Here is a 17,527-nt window from a genome sequence, read left to right on the forward strand (position 1 = left end):
TTCTCATTCAAGGAATCTTAGGAAGCATTCCAACAATACACGTTGACTAACTCTAAACTCTTGCCTCTAGGTAAGCCCCGCCCCCTCTCCATGCCCGTGGACACCTGCGTCGGAGTGGTCGATCCCTACGCTAAGCCCTGGAACCAGGGAAGGAAAGGTAAGCACACGTTCACTTCCCATGTGCAAACCTCACGTGCAGGTTTGACAGGAATACTTTTTCCTCATGGTTCATACAAATGAGCCACAAAAGCAGAGACCGTCGTCACTACTGTGACATTTGATCACATTTAAATTGTCGAGCCAGAATCCAGATTATTACATATTCTCCACCAATAATGATGCATTTACAGCTTTTTAAAGACTTCCAAAGAACTTCATTGGCCATTACAGGCATTCATTATATTATCTCATGAAAGATTGGCTTTTAAATATTCTTAGATTATTAAAGCTTACATTACATACAGTACATGTTGCACACTGCTTTGTTCTGAATTCATACGTGGAGCTACATAAGTTGGTAAGTGCTGGTCTCAAAGGTTCTGTCGCCAATTAATTTACGATCATTTTTTTGTTAATTAACTAAATGTGATGCGTTTGACGAGCTCACTTCTCGTTCTCGCTCCGCCTCAGGTGAGGACCTCCTGTACAGATACCTGAGCAATGAGAGGATCCCCACCATTGCAGAGGAGGTCCCCTCGGTGTCGCCGCCCTACAGGCCTGCCGGGGAACATCACCTCGTCCGAGTGGACCACATCCGGGGCAGCCGCTACTACTCCAACTCCAACGCCAACCTCCACAACAGCGCCACCATCCCCTACCAGGAGGACATCAAAAAGGCCCCCGTAGGCCCCGTTTCCAAGCGTGCGACGGCAGAACGCTCACTACTGGTCAGTTGGATCACGCGGCTTAAGCTATTGACTCACTGATGATGCGCTTCCTGTCCGGGCTTCCTGTTCCTGTCTTTCGTCCTTCCTCAGTGCCTTTTGATTTTTTTTTACGTCCAGCTGTTTGGTATTTTTTTGGCCGCTTCTGCAGTTTCTCACACTCCTCTCTCCCCAACCTCCATTGTTTCCCCCTGGTGTCACTACTTCTACCGACTACTACTCTTCAACCCAACTTGCTTTCGTAGTACTCACCACATCACATCATCACCCCTTTAACACTGCCCCCACTCCCCTCCTCGTCTCTGACGACACATCCCGATCGCTGCCTCAAGAAGACACGGCTTGTTCAGGTTTAGGATACGTTGGCCTTGTGTCTGTGGACTCCTCTGTACATATTACGCTTTGTCATGTTTCAGTCGATATGCTCTCTGGTACTATTATTTAATACTTCAGAAAACTTGCCTGCTATCACTCCGGCTGTTTGCTTACTTTGGTTTTTTTTGCATAAAGAAGTAATAAGAATACAGTATATTTTGTTGGTGAAACTGCTTTTACTTTTACTGGGTTTTTTTCATGACACTTTAGTGATCAGATAGTTCCATTACCCTCTACCAAAGGTTTCCTCTTGTAAGCTATGCATATACTTCAGAGATTTTTATCGTCACTTTAGTCGACAATGCTGCATCGGTTTGTAAAAGGATGTTTATATCTTGGCACTAGCAAATATGAGTGCTGGTTTTAAAGATAGGCACTCTTTCAGTAAACTTTTATATCCTGTGTTTCAGTTTAAAGGGCCTATGCACACAGCTGGTTGACAGTAATAAACGGTCTTCTTAGGCCGATCTTTAAGGACACATTGGGTCAAACGGCCTTCTATTATCTCACACTCACGAGAGACAGAATGACAGTATTATTTCAGACAATGCAGGGAAGAAGTGTCTATTGTTGCTTTATTTGCCTTTTGTACGTTTTGAATAGCGTTTTATTAAAAGTTGCAGTTCATGTGAGTGATCTTTTGTATTGTCTTTATTTTACCATTTGGTGTGGAATTACTGTAATGGTGCATGTGGGAACATATTTTATTCTGAAGACGACCCTGCCGAAGCATGCTGTTCTTGCATCGCTCGAGACGCTCCAAAATTACACAATTTGTCATCACGATCCGTCAGTGGAGGGCAGCTTTAGTCATCATTCACTCCCGCTGAATACAGGACCCAGCTCGTGAGCCGGCGGGCTCCCTAACCTGCTCTGAGCTTTTGAGGTGAACTCCTCGTTTTTCTTTTTTACGCATGCGGTGAAACAGGATAGCTACTGTCAAGTTACCTTGATGGGGATCGTTATGCAACCACTTCCCTCTTTTGATGAACTTTTAAATCCAGCTGGGCCACCATATGGTCAACGCAGGTTTTTTACCACCAGGGGGATCTTATTCCTGCACATATGTTGCCTTTTAAACATTTAAAAGCCAGGTTATGATTATCTAACCTAGCCGGACAGCTTTTTGCCTTTTTTTCCATTGATTTTTTTTGAAGACGAGTCGGCACCTTTCATCGTGGAACCAAAGATGCGACAGCTGTCGAGAATGAGCCCCGACACTCTTCACCTCTTTCCCCTTGTGCCGCATGAACTCTCCTGATGCAGATGGGCCTCTTTTCTTATCTTCCTCCCGCTTCTTTATCGTGCCTCGCTCTGCCCGAGCTTGCCGAGCCGTAGTCGCCTGCGGTCCTCACTAATTTGCGCTTTCTGAAAACCTGTGGTCTGCCTAACGACTACCTGCTCTCTGCTTAACCCACTGCTAAGTTTGCTAACCACTAACGTCTTCTGCCGAATTATTTGTAGATTGTGCATGTGGAATGTGGATTTTTTTTTTTGGTTGGGGGGGTGTTAGCTGATCACAAACTGAGACGTATGAATGTGGTGAATGTTTTTGTTCTTTATTTCTTTATTCCCCACTATTCTGGAGAGGATTTCCATTTTTGACAGAGAATTAGCAAAATAAACAACAGTTTAATGGAGATTTAAGGCTGCATGCTATTAAATGTCATCCATCAGCTGCCTGCGAGATGGGATGCAGAAGTTTGACTTCTCGCCACCTAAAGTCATATGTTTATAATCTTAAGTGAGTGCTGACCAACAGCAGCTCTGAGGGGATGTTAAGTCCACCTCAATGGAGTTGAGGCTATCAGAGCAACCACATCAGAACAGTCCGAGTCCATCAGCGTGCGTTAATGCATAAATCTTTATGTATCGCAGGGACCTGACTGGCACTCTAGCAGTGACTTCCTCAACCGGTGAGTCACACACACACACACACACACACACACACACACACACAGGGCTAATTTTCCTACAGGGAGAGACAGCGGACGGGCCGTGGAATCTTTTTTTAAACCAGCCACGGGTTGTACGGTCAGTGTTGGTGGGCTGCTTTTATGATCAAGGAAATTATGCCATAGACGACCAGGTTGAAGTCCTCGCACACGCACAGAGGGAGGTGGATGGTGACAGCTGTATTTTACCACTCCAGTGTGATGGTATATCAGTTGTTTAATGTTATGGTATTACATTTCATAGTCCATTTGTAAGGAACTGAAACAACAAGGTTAGAACTGTTGGGACCTGCTTCAGCCTGACTGAAACTCCCTGAATCAATTAATTTTGAGATTATTATTATTATCATTAGATAATATGTTTCAGTTTTCTCTCGGCACCTCCCGTATGCAAGACGTTCCAACACGGTCCCCCACACCAATGTGTTCATCCTTCGCCATCCACCCCCAGGACACCTTTCGCAGGCTGCAGAATCTTTAGAAATGTCACCGTTATGACAAATACGGATTCTTCTCCGCGTCCAGCTATAAATAATCCCATCCCGCTGCGAGACACGTCGACATCCGAAGGACTGCTGGTCCCCCGCCTCGTCATCCGTGGCCCCTGCGTCTCCTCTGGTGTTGAATGCGGGGCCTGAGGAGGTGTGACTCTCCACATTAACACCGTGACCGATGACTAAACGCCTTGCACAATACCCCCCCCCGGCAGTTCTATTCCAAGCGCAGCCGCATGGCATCCGGGTTGACACGCTCGATCAAAACACATTACCCATATACAGGACTGTCTCAGAAAATTAGAATATTGTGATAAAGTTCTTTATTTTCTGTAATGCAATTAAAAAAACAAAAATGTCATGCATTCTGGATTCATTACAAATCAACTGAAATATTGCAAGCCTTTTATTCTTTTAATATTGCTGATTATGGCTTACAGCTTAAGAAAACTCTAAAATCCTATCTCATAAAATTTTAATATTTCCTCAGACCAAGTAAAAAAAAAGATTTATAACAGCTGAGTGTTTGTCAAGGCTCAGGAAACCCTTGCAGGTGTTTCGAGTTAATTAGACAATTCAAGTGATTTGTTTAATACCCTACTAGTATACTTTTTCATGATATTCTAATATTTAGAGATAGGATATTTGAGTTTTCTTAAGCTGTAAGCCATAATCAGCAATAAATCAGAATAAAAGGCTTGCAATATTTCAGTTGATTTGTAATGAATCCAGAATGCATGACATTTTTGTTTTTTTAATTGCATTACAGAAAATAAAGAACTTCATCACAATATTCTAATTTTCTGAGACAGTCCTGTATATATATTTTCTTAAATATACATATTTATATATTTCCTTAAATATTTATATATTCTAAAATATATATGGAGAGATGCTATTGTAAATACGTCAGATAATTAGTTGACTCGATGGAGGTTTTGTAAACGTGTGACACCGATGCAGGCAATGGGGTTTGATGGACGGCGGATTTAATCAGGTGTCATATACATTTTGGCTCGTTAATGAGACGGCGCATCAATTTCATTCCCATGTCGTTTGTCAAACCCATCGATCAGGCTCTGAGGGCACAGCATATCAGAACATTATACAGAAGTATTTAAATATGTTTTTAGAAATGTATTTTCTTTTGTAAAGTAGTCATTTAAGGAGGAGACAAATACTTGAAAATGGATGACAGGAGGGAAATTGTTAGCAATCGAAAGGCAGGAAGTAAAGAAGAAAAAAAGGGCCAGAGACAATTTCCAACCCTGAAATTGCAGGGTGAGGCCCAGCTGAGGTAAATTGTGTATTTTGAGCATTGGGAACCAGTTTTGTGTCTCCTGCTGTTGCCAAATCCATAATCAGAACCACTGGCACACTGACCCTTAAGCAGTCTCCAAGGGATCCGTCCTGTTCAGGCCATAGCAAAGGGGAGCTGGAACACATGGATGGAGGTCTCGGCTGGGGAGCGAGAAGTACGTGTTGGAAATGACGTCTGATCTGAAGTATGACGGCGAAATAGAGGAAAGCTTCCTGCTAGTGCTGCTCATCGGCCGAAATGGTCTGTTTGAAAATCATTGAAGTATTTCCCTGTCTCTGCTTTGTTCTCGCAGGTACAATCAGCCACAGATCCGGTCCTGGTCCTTCTCTCAAGCGGTAAGTACGATGTGCAGAAAGAGGGATGCGTGGTCCTGCAGCGTGAGGAAGGTCGCTGGCTGCAGCCTTTGGCGGGAGGAGGGGAAACGGGGAGCCCTAATTACAGACCCATGACATCTCACACACAGTTATAACAACACACACACACTCTTATCAGAACACAAAGCCACCAGAGCGCCATGCAGCAGCGCCGCTCTCGTCAGCCTGAGTCAACGCCATGCAGCTCTTCCTTTTGCATGAACAACGTTGCCCGACCAGATTGTTCCGCACCACCGCGTCTTACCGATTGTGGGATGGCTGTGACGTTTTTTTACAGATATTAGTGGAGTCCTTCCCACTTTGTTAATCCCCTGACTTTTTTAATTATTACCAACTATTCATGAAATGTGGTTTTCACATTCATGTTGTATTGTAAAAAACTTCTGTGATTTTTTTTCATTTATTTGTATTAAGTCATATATTAACAGTCACGTACACAGTACCCAGAGTTACTCTCAATCCCTTCGTGGCACCTCCACTCGGATCAGATGGATTAGGCCCATAGTCAGTGGAAGGATTTGAACCGATGACATTGGTACAGATGTATCCTCATTAACGGTTGATCGATGCTGCACGTAGAGCTGAACACAGGTGGTGCCCATGTGCGACCGGGGCAATTACTGTCCAACGAAGCAATCTAGGATTTTATATAATTTTCAGCCCTGCACCCCCCCCCCCCCCCCCACACACACACACACTGTGGGAGATGCCCCCGCTGAATAAAAGCCACTCTGTCCGCGGCCCCTCTCTTGTTTCTCACACACACACACACTAGCTAAGTGCCGTGACAATTCTCAGCATGGGAGATTGAGCGCCACAATGGTGTGACCAATTTGCATTGCCGTGAATCCTTCAGGCCTGTGACATGAGTCGCAGGCAAAATTACCTCACTTCCACCCAGGCACAGCCTCAGTGAGACGACCCCCCCCCCCCCCATCCCTCTAAATCACCCCCCAAAGTGGCATGCTGAGACTTCTTCCCCCATCGCAGAGACGCGGAGTAAAAACGAGAAGTGTGAAGGGTGTTGACATTCCTCATTTGATTCGGCACGTTTAATTGAAATGTCAAAGGGGACCTTTTTTTATTGGAGAGGGGGGGGGGGGGGGGGTAACACAAGGGGGTTGCTTGATATGGATGTGAAAGATGGGGTGACAAATGGGAGGGGAGGCATAGAGGAAGCTCCAGTGTGAGAGATGTATAACGGGAGGGGAGGAAGGGGTCTCTTCATCGTCACTTCAGTCCACTCGGTACAATGGCAAGTAGAAGGAGAAGAGGCCCCCCGTCTCTTTCGGCAGACATGAAATGGAGACTATAATAACGCAGGATTCAAGAATGTGTCTGCCCGTTTACCGCCAACCTTGAACCAGAACATCCGAGCCTCTGCACAGATACAACTCGAGTCATGTTGTTGTGGCTACCGAGTGAAGGGGTATCCGTAGCCAGGCCCCAGCGCAGACTGCCCCAGTTCCAGAAAGGAAACCATAGTGTATTTTATGAATGTGTATCAATAACCAATACAAATAAGGAATACATGTTTTGCAGCACTCATCTTCATGGGTACGGGGTTTAACAATCTCGTGAGCTTAAACTTAATCAAGAACTCTTTAGGAGTGGCTCTGTGAATGACACGTTCAGGTGCTCTTATATCATGATATATCTTGTTTTGCACGTGTAATAATATGGGTTTTAAATTCCAAAATACGTGTTTAGCTCAGCCAAGTCGAGATTGTCCTTACGTCACTTAACGAGGCTAACACGCAGACATTCATTCTGAAGAGTAAAACAAGTCAAACCTCGACGTATTCGCCGCTTCATGTGCTGCTACTGGCCGCCATTGTTTCGGGAGCTTCCAATGCTTTTCCATCGCGGTAACTCAGCGACACCTAGTGGTCTCGTTTGGGAACGACGAGGACTCCCCGAGATAAACTATTCATTTAATTTTAACTTAATTTAAAATTGTGTTGCTTCCTTTAAATATATATGATTTTTTCTTTTTTATTACACTTTACAACCACTCAAGTGTGAGCATGGGTGTCACCTGAATGGGAGTAACACCCAAAGGAGCCCTGAACCCACCTGAGAGCAGCCGAGCTTCCTCTGCGTTTCTTCTTCGTGTGTTTCCGACATGCTCCTCGGGCTTTGGGCCGACTCTGAGCAGAGTTCACGGGTCGCTGAGGTTGTGGTGTCCGGCAGAGCCACGTTATTCCTTTAATGAGCATCTCCAAAAGGATTTATTCGCTTCCGGTTCTTTTCTTGTGTGGCTCAGCCAGAGCAAACTCAACCAGAGGAAAGGATACTTGGAAAGGATTTAACGTAAGGATTTTAGATTGATCTACTTTTGTATTTTTTTTTTTAGAACTTTGATTGAATTGCATTTGAATGTCATTGAAACCGGTTTTAAGTTACATGTTTAAATATTTCATAAATGCTGTGGTATTTATGATATTTGACATTTGAGAAATAAAACGTGCTCTTAAATTTTCCAAATCTGCCTCACGTTTCTATAAATGAGCCTCAAATGCAACGTTGGTTATGTCCTATCTTAAAACACAACCTTTACACTTATTTTTTAAATATTATTATTTGTACATTTATTTCTAATATATATTATATTTATTTAATGTTTAATTTGTACTATATATTTCTCTTGGCAGGATTAGCTTCTTTTTTTTGTGCCAATCAGGAGAGAGACTTTAATAGTTATTTGACATTTTTACACGGTGCAGTAAGTAGTACACACTTTTATCCTTCACTACTCAGGGTATTAGCCATTAGGTGATGATTATACAAATATAAAAACAGTCTGGTGTGTGGTAGAACACCGGCAGAGTTGTTGTGTGAAATGTCCCTTAAGGCCACCGTCATTTGCATCTCGAACACATTTTCTTCTAGCTCGGACGGGCTCGATTCACCGGATGGGTTTGTTTACAAATGGGTTGCAGGTCTATTCTTTTGCAGTCGGGTCTTTTGTGGTTGGAGTACCGCTCAAACTCTTTTAAAAGCCTCTTCCACCCGGTCAACGTCTGAAACATGTAGAATATTCCGCTGTTCACTCGCCCACACAGCAGCGACTTTATCGGCCAACTTGAAAACAGTTGTCATTTCCCTGAAGTGACAGAATTCATTGAGCAGGTTGGATATGTTTTAAGATTCTTTGTCACTGTGTCGCCAGCAGAGGGTTCGGCGCGCGCGAGACTCGCCTGCAGCGATAAACCCGAATTTTAAGACTCCTGAACGCGGCTCAGACGCACACACGGGTGTATCCGGTCCTTTTTCAAAATAATATATTTTCCCGACTAATTAAAAAAAAAAATACAACTTTTTTTATTCACTTTTTTTCCGCGGCCCGGTTCCAACCAAGCCGTGGACCGGTACCGGGCCGCGGTCCGGGGGTTGGGGACCCCTGGTCTAACTGACTAAAGCTAGACAGGAAACGGTTTTTAGGTCACCAGTTGTTCAGTATTGATCTAGAAACTACTGCAGGATGATATAGGTCACCTTTCATATCTGCAAAATTAAAACAGGAACTTGGTTACTTAACTAACACACTTGTGCTGTGGTCTCGGGTGATCATCATCATCATCATCATCATCTAGCTCCCACAGGCAGCAGGTTTGAAGATGTGACACAGTGTTGTGCAAGACAGCGACACACACACACACACACACACACACACACACAGATGTTTAGTTTAGATAAGAGCTGTTTGCAGTGGCTGCATGTCATTGTGAGAGCTTTTAGAGTAACAAAGGACACCGATATTTCCCGTGTTTGGACTTGAAGTGGTTCTGTGAACTTTCAGAGGACCAGGTACGAGTCTTACTTCCTTTCTTCGGCTGTTGTTCTCACTGGGGGCCGAGTGTGTGGTGAGTGGCTGAACGCAAACTACTGCGGCAGGACTTAAACTTGAGGCCCCGTGAACAGACTGTCCTGATCTAAGGGCTTTTTTCTTTTCTTTTAAATGTTGCCCTCAATCTGACACGTTTATTATATCAAGGTTGACTCTTGGTGGGAGGGGGGTGTAATGGATGGTTGAGACTTCTAATGTCTGTGAAATTGTCCCCATGTGTAGCTGTGCTGTCTCATGGTTTGTTGGTAATGAGTTGACGTGTGTCTGTGATTTTCCCTTCGTCTCCCTAAGGCCGCTATGTAAATCACAAATAAGGAACTTAAGCACGTAGAGGAAGTTGGTTCATAATGGCAACTAAACTTTCTCAATATCTTACATGTCATTGGTCGTTTATGTTGATGCATTGCAACATGCGTTTTTAGTTGTTTTAACACTCTGCTTGACACAATTTGTTCGATGTGTGATACCACAAAGATGCTTTAAGTAAATGTGGATTCTCTTTTTCACAATAATGCTCCGATCCAGTGCTATTCATAAGCTTCCACTTATCAACTTTTTAAAAAACTTTTGATTTCTGACTCTTCTATTTCTGGTTTCTACTCTCATAAAATTCACATTTGTGTGTGTTGTTGTTTTTCTCACTCTAAAAACAATTGTGAAACAATGTCTGCGCCATCTGCCCATGACATCACTTCCTCTGTCTTACACTGGAGCAAATTATTGCTCATTTCAGTCCGATGCTGCCCCTCAGTCTGTAACATTGTCGACCTGCTGTAAAGTGTATATCTTTGTGTCTCTTCCAACAGGCTGCCTTCCCCATATCTGTGCTCCCATCTATGGCTGCCGATGACTACAACCCTGTGAGTGTTCCTTCCCTTTTTTGTGTGCGTGTCTGACATTCACTCGGGCAGAGGTTGCCTTGTTCTTACAATTAATGAAATAAAACTCCTGCTTCTCCTTTTTTTTAATGATGATGACAAGTGCTTAGCTACTTATTATCTAGTTTGAATATTCTTTTGCCGTTTTACGTTAAATTTGAGAGTTAAGAGGGTAAACAAAAGGGGGGGGGGCAGAGAAAGACGAATTGCAACACAGAGCGTCAAGTCACCGATGAGGATGTTTCGAGAGAAGTGGGGGGGGGGCCTAATGTGCATGTTGTGAGATAAGCGAGAGAACAGCAAAGAGAGAGAGAGAGATGCATGTGACACTCGGTGCGAGAAACAGGATGTTCCGGACAGCCTCTCCATCTCAGTCGCTCTGGGTTGTGAGACGAGCTCCCGTCCCTCTGGCTCTCTGACCTAACGCTCGCCTCCTCCGCTCTCCTCCAACAGGTCTCCCTCCGACACAAGCCCAAGAGGAAGACTCGAGGCGGTAAGTTGTCACCCTCTTCGGGCTCTCATTACTCCCGTCTCTCTGCGGCGCCCTCCACTGTAATTTGGCCGCTGTGGGCGTGTGCGCAGTGGCAGGGCAATTGGCGCGTGCAGAGGGCTCGAGACGGCGCTCGGCTCTCTCTTCCCGATTTGAGAACTCCTCGGCGTCCTCGCAGACACTCGCTCGAGGGCTGAGTGCTCATGTTGTTGTTCTTATTTGTTAGCGCTGGTTGATTCATACGTGGAGCAGGTAGGCTGAGCGCTGCACATTTGAATTCAGGATGTTCTCGGGTGTCATTTTTAGACTTTATTGTTTTTTCATGACCCAAAGCACACAGTGGGCGAGTTTGACTCGCATGGAAACTGATTTCAGACTCCGCAAACCTCTTGTTTCCTCTAATATGACATGTGCGCTTATCTGTGGCGTTGTGCTTCTCTGCGCACCAAACAGGTTGTGTTTGTGTGTTTGTGTGTGTGTGTGTGTGTCTCGGTGCATTGATGTGCTTGTCGTTGTCTGTGCACAGGCAATGGTATGATGAGCAGACGACGGATCTCGGTCAAAGAGCTCGGCCCCCCGGACCACCAGGGCTGGCTGTACAGGAAGAAAGAGGGCAAGGGCTTCCTAGGCATCAAATGGAAGAAGTACTGGTTTGTGCTGAAGAAGACGGCTCTGTACTGGTACGCCAACCAGCTGGTGAGTGAGACTCCCTTTCACCAAGAGACCATTTTATGATGTTAATGCAATCGACTGTTGAAACTCCAGTCAGCAACTCTTGTTCCTTAAAACTGCCGATTTACTCGAGTAAATACCAAAGTAGAGTTTCTGTTTCCCTCTCTCCAGCTCTTCCTCTCTCTACATGTGACACTTTGCTTTATTGGCTTCTCTAGCTGCTCTTTTAAAGAACAACGCTCGGGGTACTCTACATGTTTATTAACTCTAACTAACCCCATGAGCAGACCCAAACCAGCAATGTGTGGTCTCAATACTTTGGGCCTGACTGAATATACTTTAATTTTTAGCATCAACATAACTCAAACAGGAGTAAATATCGCAGAAACATTTCATTAAATGTGTAGTTTTCAACCAGTTTCACTGCAAGAACATCAGTGAGTCGGAAGCAGCACACTTGATCAAACCACCACCCAACACTGCTGAGCAGTTTAATACAGTTATCTATTTAATGTGCCCAAATTATTTGAAAAAGTGTTTCCGGATGTGTGATATGTGAATTCATAGAGAGATATTGCCAAACATTGGTTGGTGATTTTTCTGTTCAATGATTACGAAATGTAACAAACGGAGCCGGCAGAAATGTTAAGATATTAATTAATGTACCAAGAGGTTAAGAGACTCAACCAAACCAAAAACATGGTGGACATGTAGTGTTTAAACTGGAATGTGTACATCCTGTGTACGAAATATATGATCATATTGTAGTTTGTGTTATGTATTGTAGTTTATTTGTAGCCACAGGTGACTGTAGTTTGGCCACCACAGTCACTGCGTTGTAGGGGATTATCTTCATAACAATTACATCTCAGGAATCTTCTCTGATTATTGCTATCAGAGGAAATATGTATTTTCTCCTTCACAAGCTCCTGAAATAAAGGAAAATAGCTGAATAACTACTTATCTTGTGTGTATATGTATGTATGTAATGTATGTATATATGTATATATATATAAAAATACATATATACACACACATACATATACACACACATATATATATGTGTATATATATATGTATGTGTGTATGTATATATATATGTATTTGTCTATGTATGTATATATATGTGTGTATATATATATATGTATGTGTGTGTATGTATATATATATATGTATTTGTCTATGTATGTATGTATATATATGTATATGTATGTATGTATATATATACATGTGTGTATATATGTATATGTATATATATGCATATACGTGTATATATATATGTGTATATGCATATACATGTATATATATATATATGAGACACGGTGCAGTGACTCATTTGTGACATTTAGCAACCCCCCAAAAAGAATGCAGTGTTCATCTTTCTTTATTTTAAATCACATTGCACAACACAGATGCACAGTCCTTTCCCCCACAGCTGTCCCCCTGCCTAACTGTCGCTGCGGGGGCAGTGTCACTGTGTGTTTAGTAGCCGTCAGACCCCCCTCTCGGCCCACCCGGCTGACGAGCATCAGTTCTGCTGCGTGTCAACGTGGAAGTAGAAGAAGTCGGGCCGCGGCGGGCGTCGTTGTCAGGAAGTGGTTTGACATCGTCTGTTTGTTTTTAACGCTGCTGTTCGTTCCTCGTGTTGCAGGCGGAGAAGGCCGAAGGCTACATCGACCTCGCCAACTTCATGATCGACAGAGCCATCGAGTGCAAGAAGAAACAGTAAGCGGTTCCTTCTTTGGTTCAACCCAGTCAGCGTTTACCATGAGTTAGAGATTAAAAAAGGAACTGGATCTTTACTTGTTGTGCGAGCTGACCGGAGTAGAGAGGTCACCCACTCGCAGCAATAGGAAGTGCATATTCAAGCAATCTGAGGAATGATTCCAGTCGTGAAGTATTTTCATCTCAACTGCTCTGCATTGACCTTTTCCCTCACGCAGTGCGTTGAAAGCGTGCCACCCAAACGTCATGATGTTTTATTTTGCCGCCGAGAGCCACGAGGAGATGAACATGTGAGTCACATACAACGTACAACATAGTATTCACTTCCATGGGTGTTTAATCCAAGTTTTTGTCTTGTTCTGTCAAATGTTAATGTGTTTCTTTTCTTTCTTTCCATCAGGTGGTTGAATAAGCTCGGGCTGGCCTCCATTCAATACGAGTCGACAGAGCGAAACACTGCAGTCGGTGAGTACACGGGACGATCACGAGTGTTTTCTCTTCACTGTTCTCCAATGAACAGCTCGTCTCCACAAAATGACAAGTTCTTCGACCTTAAAGAATCAGAAACTTTTTATTGCCATGTATTTTTACGTATACAAGGAATGTAATGGCGGGTGGTGCAACAATAGAAAATGACATTGACAACAATAAACACAGTGCGAAAATTAAAAATATAAGTATGAGGTAAAGTGCACAGATGGGCAGGTTTCAGTAATTGTATTTAAGGTGAAAAATGAAGTGTATTTAATTGCGTTTAAATTAAGAATTCAGTGAAGCGGCTTTGTTTTGTTCTGTTTTGTAAACGGCTTTGTTCTGATTGAATCCAATTGGTTTTGGAACTGGACTGATCATTACCTTCGCATTGAAAATGCGGAAGGTTATGTTTTGATCGCCGTGTATTTATTTATTTGTATGCGTGTTACTCGCATAACACAAAAAGTATTAAACCGAATCGCATGAAATTTGGTGGGATGATCGGTTGTTATCCGGGGACCATTTGATTAGATTTTGGGATCAATTGGGTCAAAGGTCAAGGTCATGGAAAGGTCAAGATCTTCTTTATACCATAGCACGGTCAATTTCTATCCAATTGGCATGCAACTAACGCCAAAATGTTCATAATTCAATGCCCAATCGTGTGATATGCGAAGGTATGCGCTCTACCGAGTGCCCGTTCTAGTTTCTTTTTGTTTTCCTCTGGACTCGGGTTGTATGTGTCATGTTATACATTCTGACTGTGTGTGTGTGTGTGTGTGTGTGTGCCATGCAGAGTGTTACAGTGAAGCCAGCGACCATGAAGAAGCTGAGAGCACAGAGATCCCCCCTCCACCGTACTCTGAACAAACCCTGCGGGACTCCGTGGATGCATCCGGTCCCCCTGGAAGCACGCATCAGGTGAGTCTCCTCTGAAACCGTCCACGCTGCATCATCAGTCCCCTCTTCGCGTGAGGCTGCCGCTCCCTGGAATATTGTAGTGGCTGAATTCATTTGTTATGGTATGTTTATGCTTGTGGAGCAGGTCATTTAGTTTGTACCTGCGTATTGTTTTATTTGTTTCCATGTGTGATGAATATGCCATGAAATATGTCTGACCGTGGTGTATTTCTATTTCAGGGCACCCTTCCTCCCCCCTACTCCTCCACAGTCGCCGGCAAAGCCAACGGTTCGCTGTCGTCCCCCGTCAGTACGATGACGTCAGAGAGCTCCACCTCCTCCTCGCTCGCCAAGCACCGGCAGTCCTGGTTGGACCTGGTGTCGCAAGCGTCGCCTCCCGCCGCGGAAACGGCGGTGGTGTGCTCGGTTCAAGTGCACTCGCATCGACCTCCTCCTCCGCAGCAGCAGCAGAAGACGGAGGAGGAGGAGGAGGACCCCCAGTTGCCGGAGAGCTCGTCTCACCCGGACCCTTCGGAGACGGGGTCTAGTGAGGAAGGCCCCGCCGCGGAGGGGGAGGCGCACATGGGGGTTTCGGGGGCTGAAAGCGAGGGTGAGACTTTATTCTGCTACTTTTCTTTTTTTTAACCCTCCTGTTACCTTTAGGGTCAATTTGACCCCATTCAATGTTGAATGTCGGTGTTCTTTGGGGTCAATTTGACCCCAGGCTGTTTTTCACTGTGTCAAACATATAAGAAATATCAACTTTTTTATATTTAAAGGGCTATTTAGGTAATCAACAAACAAACATAAAGTACCTCACACTTAAACTTGGGAAACAATATTAATTCTAATAATTTTCTGGAGGTTTTAATTTACCCGAGGGTAAAATATGTTAGTAAATGTGAAGGTAACAGGAGGGTTACGGTAACTTTCATTTGAAGTCGGTTGAGATTTCTGCTGCATCATTTCCACTTGTGTGAAAACATGCGAGCCGAGTTGTGAACCAGAGTTCCTCTCTCTCTGTTTCTGATTTGATGTGTTTTGTACCCAAAATCTTTGAGACCCATCTGTGTTTTTGTTTATTTCCACTGACATATTGTTAACTTTGACCGTGTCTTCTTGCAGGGGATGGTGCAAACGGCTCAGACGAGATGGAGAAGCTTTATATTCATCTAAAAGCGGCCAACCTCTCCCCAATAGGAGACCGCAAACCATCCACCAAAAGGGAATTCAGGGCCTCCTTTGTGAGACGCTGTAAAAACCACACTGTCAATGAAAAACTGCACCTCATCAGGACTCTCAACAGCACATTAAAGGTACATATTCCATGTCAAAGTCGCACGATGACTTTATATTACGCCATTACACTACAGCTAGTGTGTGAATTTCACAAGTATGTTCACTTGAGAAATTGAGTTACACGCCATGATTTAATTTCACCCATCTTTTTCTTTCCTCTCGTCTTTTCTGGCACAGTCGAAGGAGGCCGACCTGCATGCACTAGACAAGGTGCTGGCGGACCTGGGGCTCACCTCGACAAAGTTCCGGGAGTGGAAGGAGGTCAATGCGACTTTGATGCAGGAGATCTGTGAGAAGCAGGACCAGCAGGGGGCAGCAGAGGCCACGAAAGCTGCAGCGTCAGTCGTTGCTGCTCCAGTGGTCGAGACCAGTTTATAAGGACTCCTCAGGACTGGTTTTAATGTGTCTGGACTCGGGAGGACTTTACATATTTTGGCCGCCCACCCACACAGTGCTGTTTTTAATTGAGACTACTGTTCCATATGAGCAAACTAATAGTGACAAGTAACTGGATCAATGAAGAAGAGTGTTTTTTTTTTTAAAAGTTCTTAAATGGATGTGATGCAGACGTGTATATAATTAGCAGATCACATTCAAGTGTGAAATGTGTCTTAGTATTACTTTTACTGTTTAATTTGTACGGTTAGCAAATTTGACATAATTATTTTCATGTTGTAATTTCTGTGAACCTATTCAACATTGTTTTAATATTTTGCAATAATGGTGTATATTGTGAAAATGGGTCCATTGTTCTCTGCATAGAAACACTTGTGTTTACAGTATGTTTTATGCTTTGATTTCATCAGTAGTGAACACATTTTAACTGTTACTGCTCAGTCAATTATTGGTGCCATGTACCATCACTGCTTGTTACACATGTGTTTTTTAATAATGTGTTGTCGCCCTTGAATTTCTGCCTTAGTACTTGAAACTGAACACCAGGGCCTGTGCTAATTTAATAAATGTCATTCACAAGACATGGAAACTTCTGATTTAAAAATGTTTAAAGTCAACGTGTCATTATTGTTATTACGTTGTTATTTAAAGCCAAGACATAAGAAATCCCTTTGTTTCCAGTAATGTAATGACTGATTTGCTTTATGACACATTGACTGCAACATGCTAATTAATAAATATTTTAATGCATATGTGATGACTGTATTACTAACCAATGCTATGTACAGTCTATTGGACTAAAGGCAGGGTGTACATTTGCATTTAAACACATGACGCATGGTGGATGATTCTCAGGAAAACAATACCCTGTAATATACTCTTTAAGGCAGACCACCTCAAGCCCTTACAAACGAGTCCAACAGACCCAAACCCTGTACTAGTTACACATAAGCAGGATGCCGTTTATATATAGACATCAAGCTGTATGTATATAATGAGCAACAGGTTTATGGAAGGCCAGCAGGGGCCCGTTGACATGGGGACAACACCTACTGGGAGGGGTGCAACCAGCTCCAGGCACAAAGATGTATTTCTTCTCTCTTTCTGGTTTCATATGTTGTGCTTGGTAAATGTGAATTCAGTGTAAATAGTTGTACATTGATGTACTTTCATCTCGATTCTGGTATGAAAGTTGGTATGCTTTTTATGTACAGTGAAATAAAGTGTTATTACAAGAATGAACATGTTCCACTTTATCTAAACGTCCAATGTCACCCTAGATGAGTGTGTGTTTGAGTACAGCTAACGCGGCTGTGACACAACAACAACAACAACAACAACAAAAAGGGGGGCTTTTTGGTCCGACAAGCAGTGTCCCGAAATGGACGCTAGGAGTCGTCGCTCTGTGCAGATTTTCTTGTTGAGGTTATGCGCCATATT

At 43.5% G+C, this 17,527-nt stretch overlaps 2 protein-coding genes across 2 annotated transcripts in view; both read left to right on the forward strand.

Moving 5' to 3' along the window:
• LOC130201509 (connector enhancer of kinase suppressor of ras 3-like) overlaps positions 1-1,895 on the forward strand; it is a 35,049-nt gene extending 33,154 nt beyond the window's left edge. Inside the window, exons 12-13 of the mRNA XM_056426559.1 lie at positions 71-157; positions 631-1,895. Of these exons, the coding sequence (XP_056282534.1) occupies positions 71-157; positions 631-926 (383 nt within the window). The 3' untranslated portion in view covers positions 927-1,895. The remainder of the gene's footprint in view (positions 1-70; positions 158-630) is intronic.
• A 7,173-nt stretch (positions 1,896-9,068) lies between these two features.
• ipcef1 (interaction protein for cytohesin exchange factors 1) lies at positions 9,069-17,329 on the forward strand. The gene is made up of 11 exons (XM_056426561.1): positions 9,069-9,213; positions 10,060-10,113; positions 10,585-10,624; positions 11,148-11,317; positions 12,945-13,018; positions 13,237-13,308; positions 13,419-13,483; positions 14,289-14,413; positions 14,633-15,002; positions 15,518-15,708; positions 15,869-17,329. Exons 2-11 carry the CDS (start codon positions 10,090-10,092, stop codon positions 16,067-16,069), a joined length of 1,332 nt encoding a protein of 443 aa, XP_056282536.1. The 5' UTR covers positions 9,069-9,213; positions 10,060-10,089; the 3' UTR covers positions 16,070-17,329.
• Positions 17,330-17,527: the final 198 nt, after the last annotated feature.

The sequence above is a fragment of the Pseudoliparis swirei genome, chromosome 11 (assembly GCF_029220125.1).
Source record: "Pseudoliparis swirei isolate HS2019 ecotype Mariana Trench chromosome 11, NWPU_hadal_v1, whole genome shotgun sequence".
NCBI classification, from domain to species: Eukaryota; Metazoa; Chordata; class Actinopteri; order Perciformes; family Liparidae; genus Pseudoliparis; species Pseudoliparis swirei.

Excerpts from the sequence above, each read along its gene's own strand:
- ipcef1 (XM_056426561.1), top strand. The coding sequence starts at position 10,090 with ATGGCTGCCGATGACTACAACCCT. Across the intron at positions 10,114-10,584 it reads CTGCCGATGACTACAACCCT|GTCTCCCTCCGACACAAGCC; the intron begins GTGAGTGTTCCT and ends CTCCTCCAACAG. Across the intron at positions 13,484-14,288 it reads AGAGCGAAACACTGCAGTCG|AGTGTTACAGTGAAGCCAGC; the intron begins GTGAGTACACGG and ends TGTGCCATGCAG.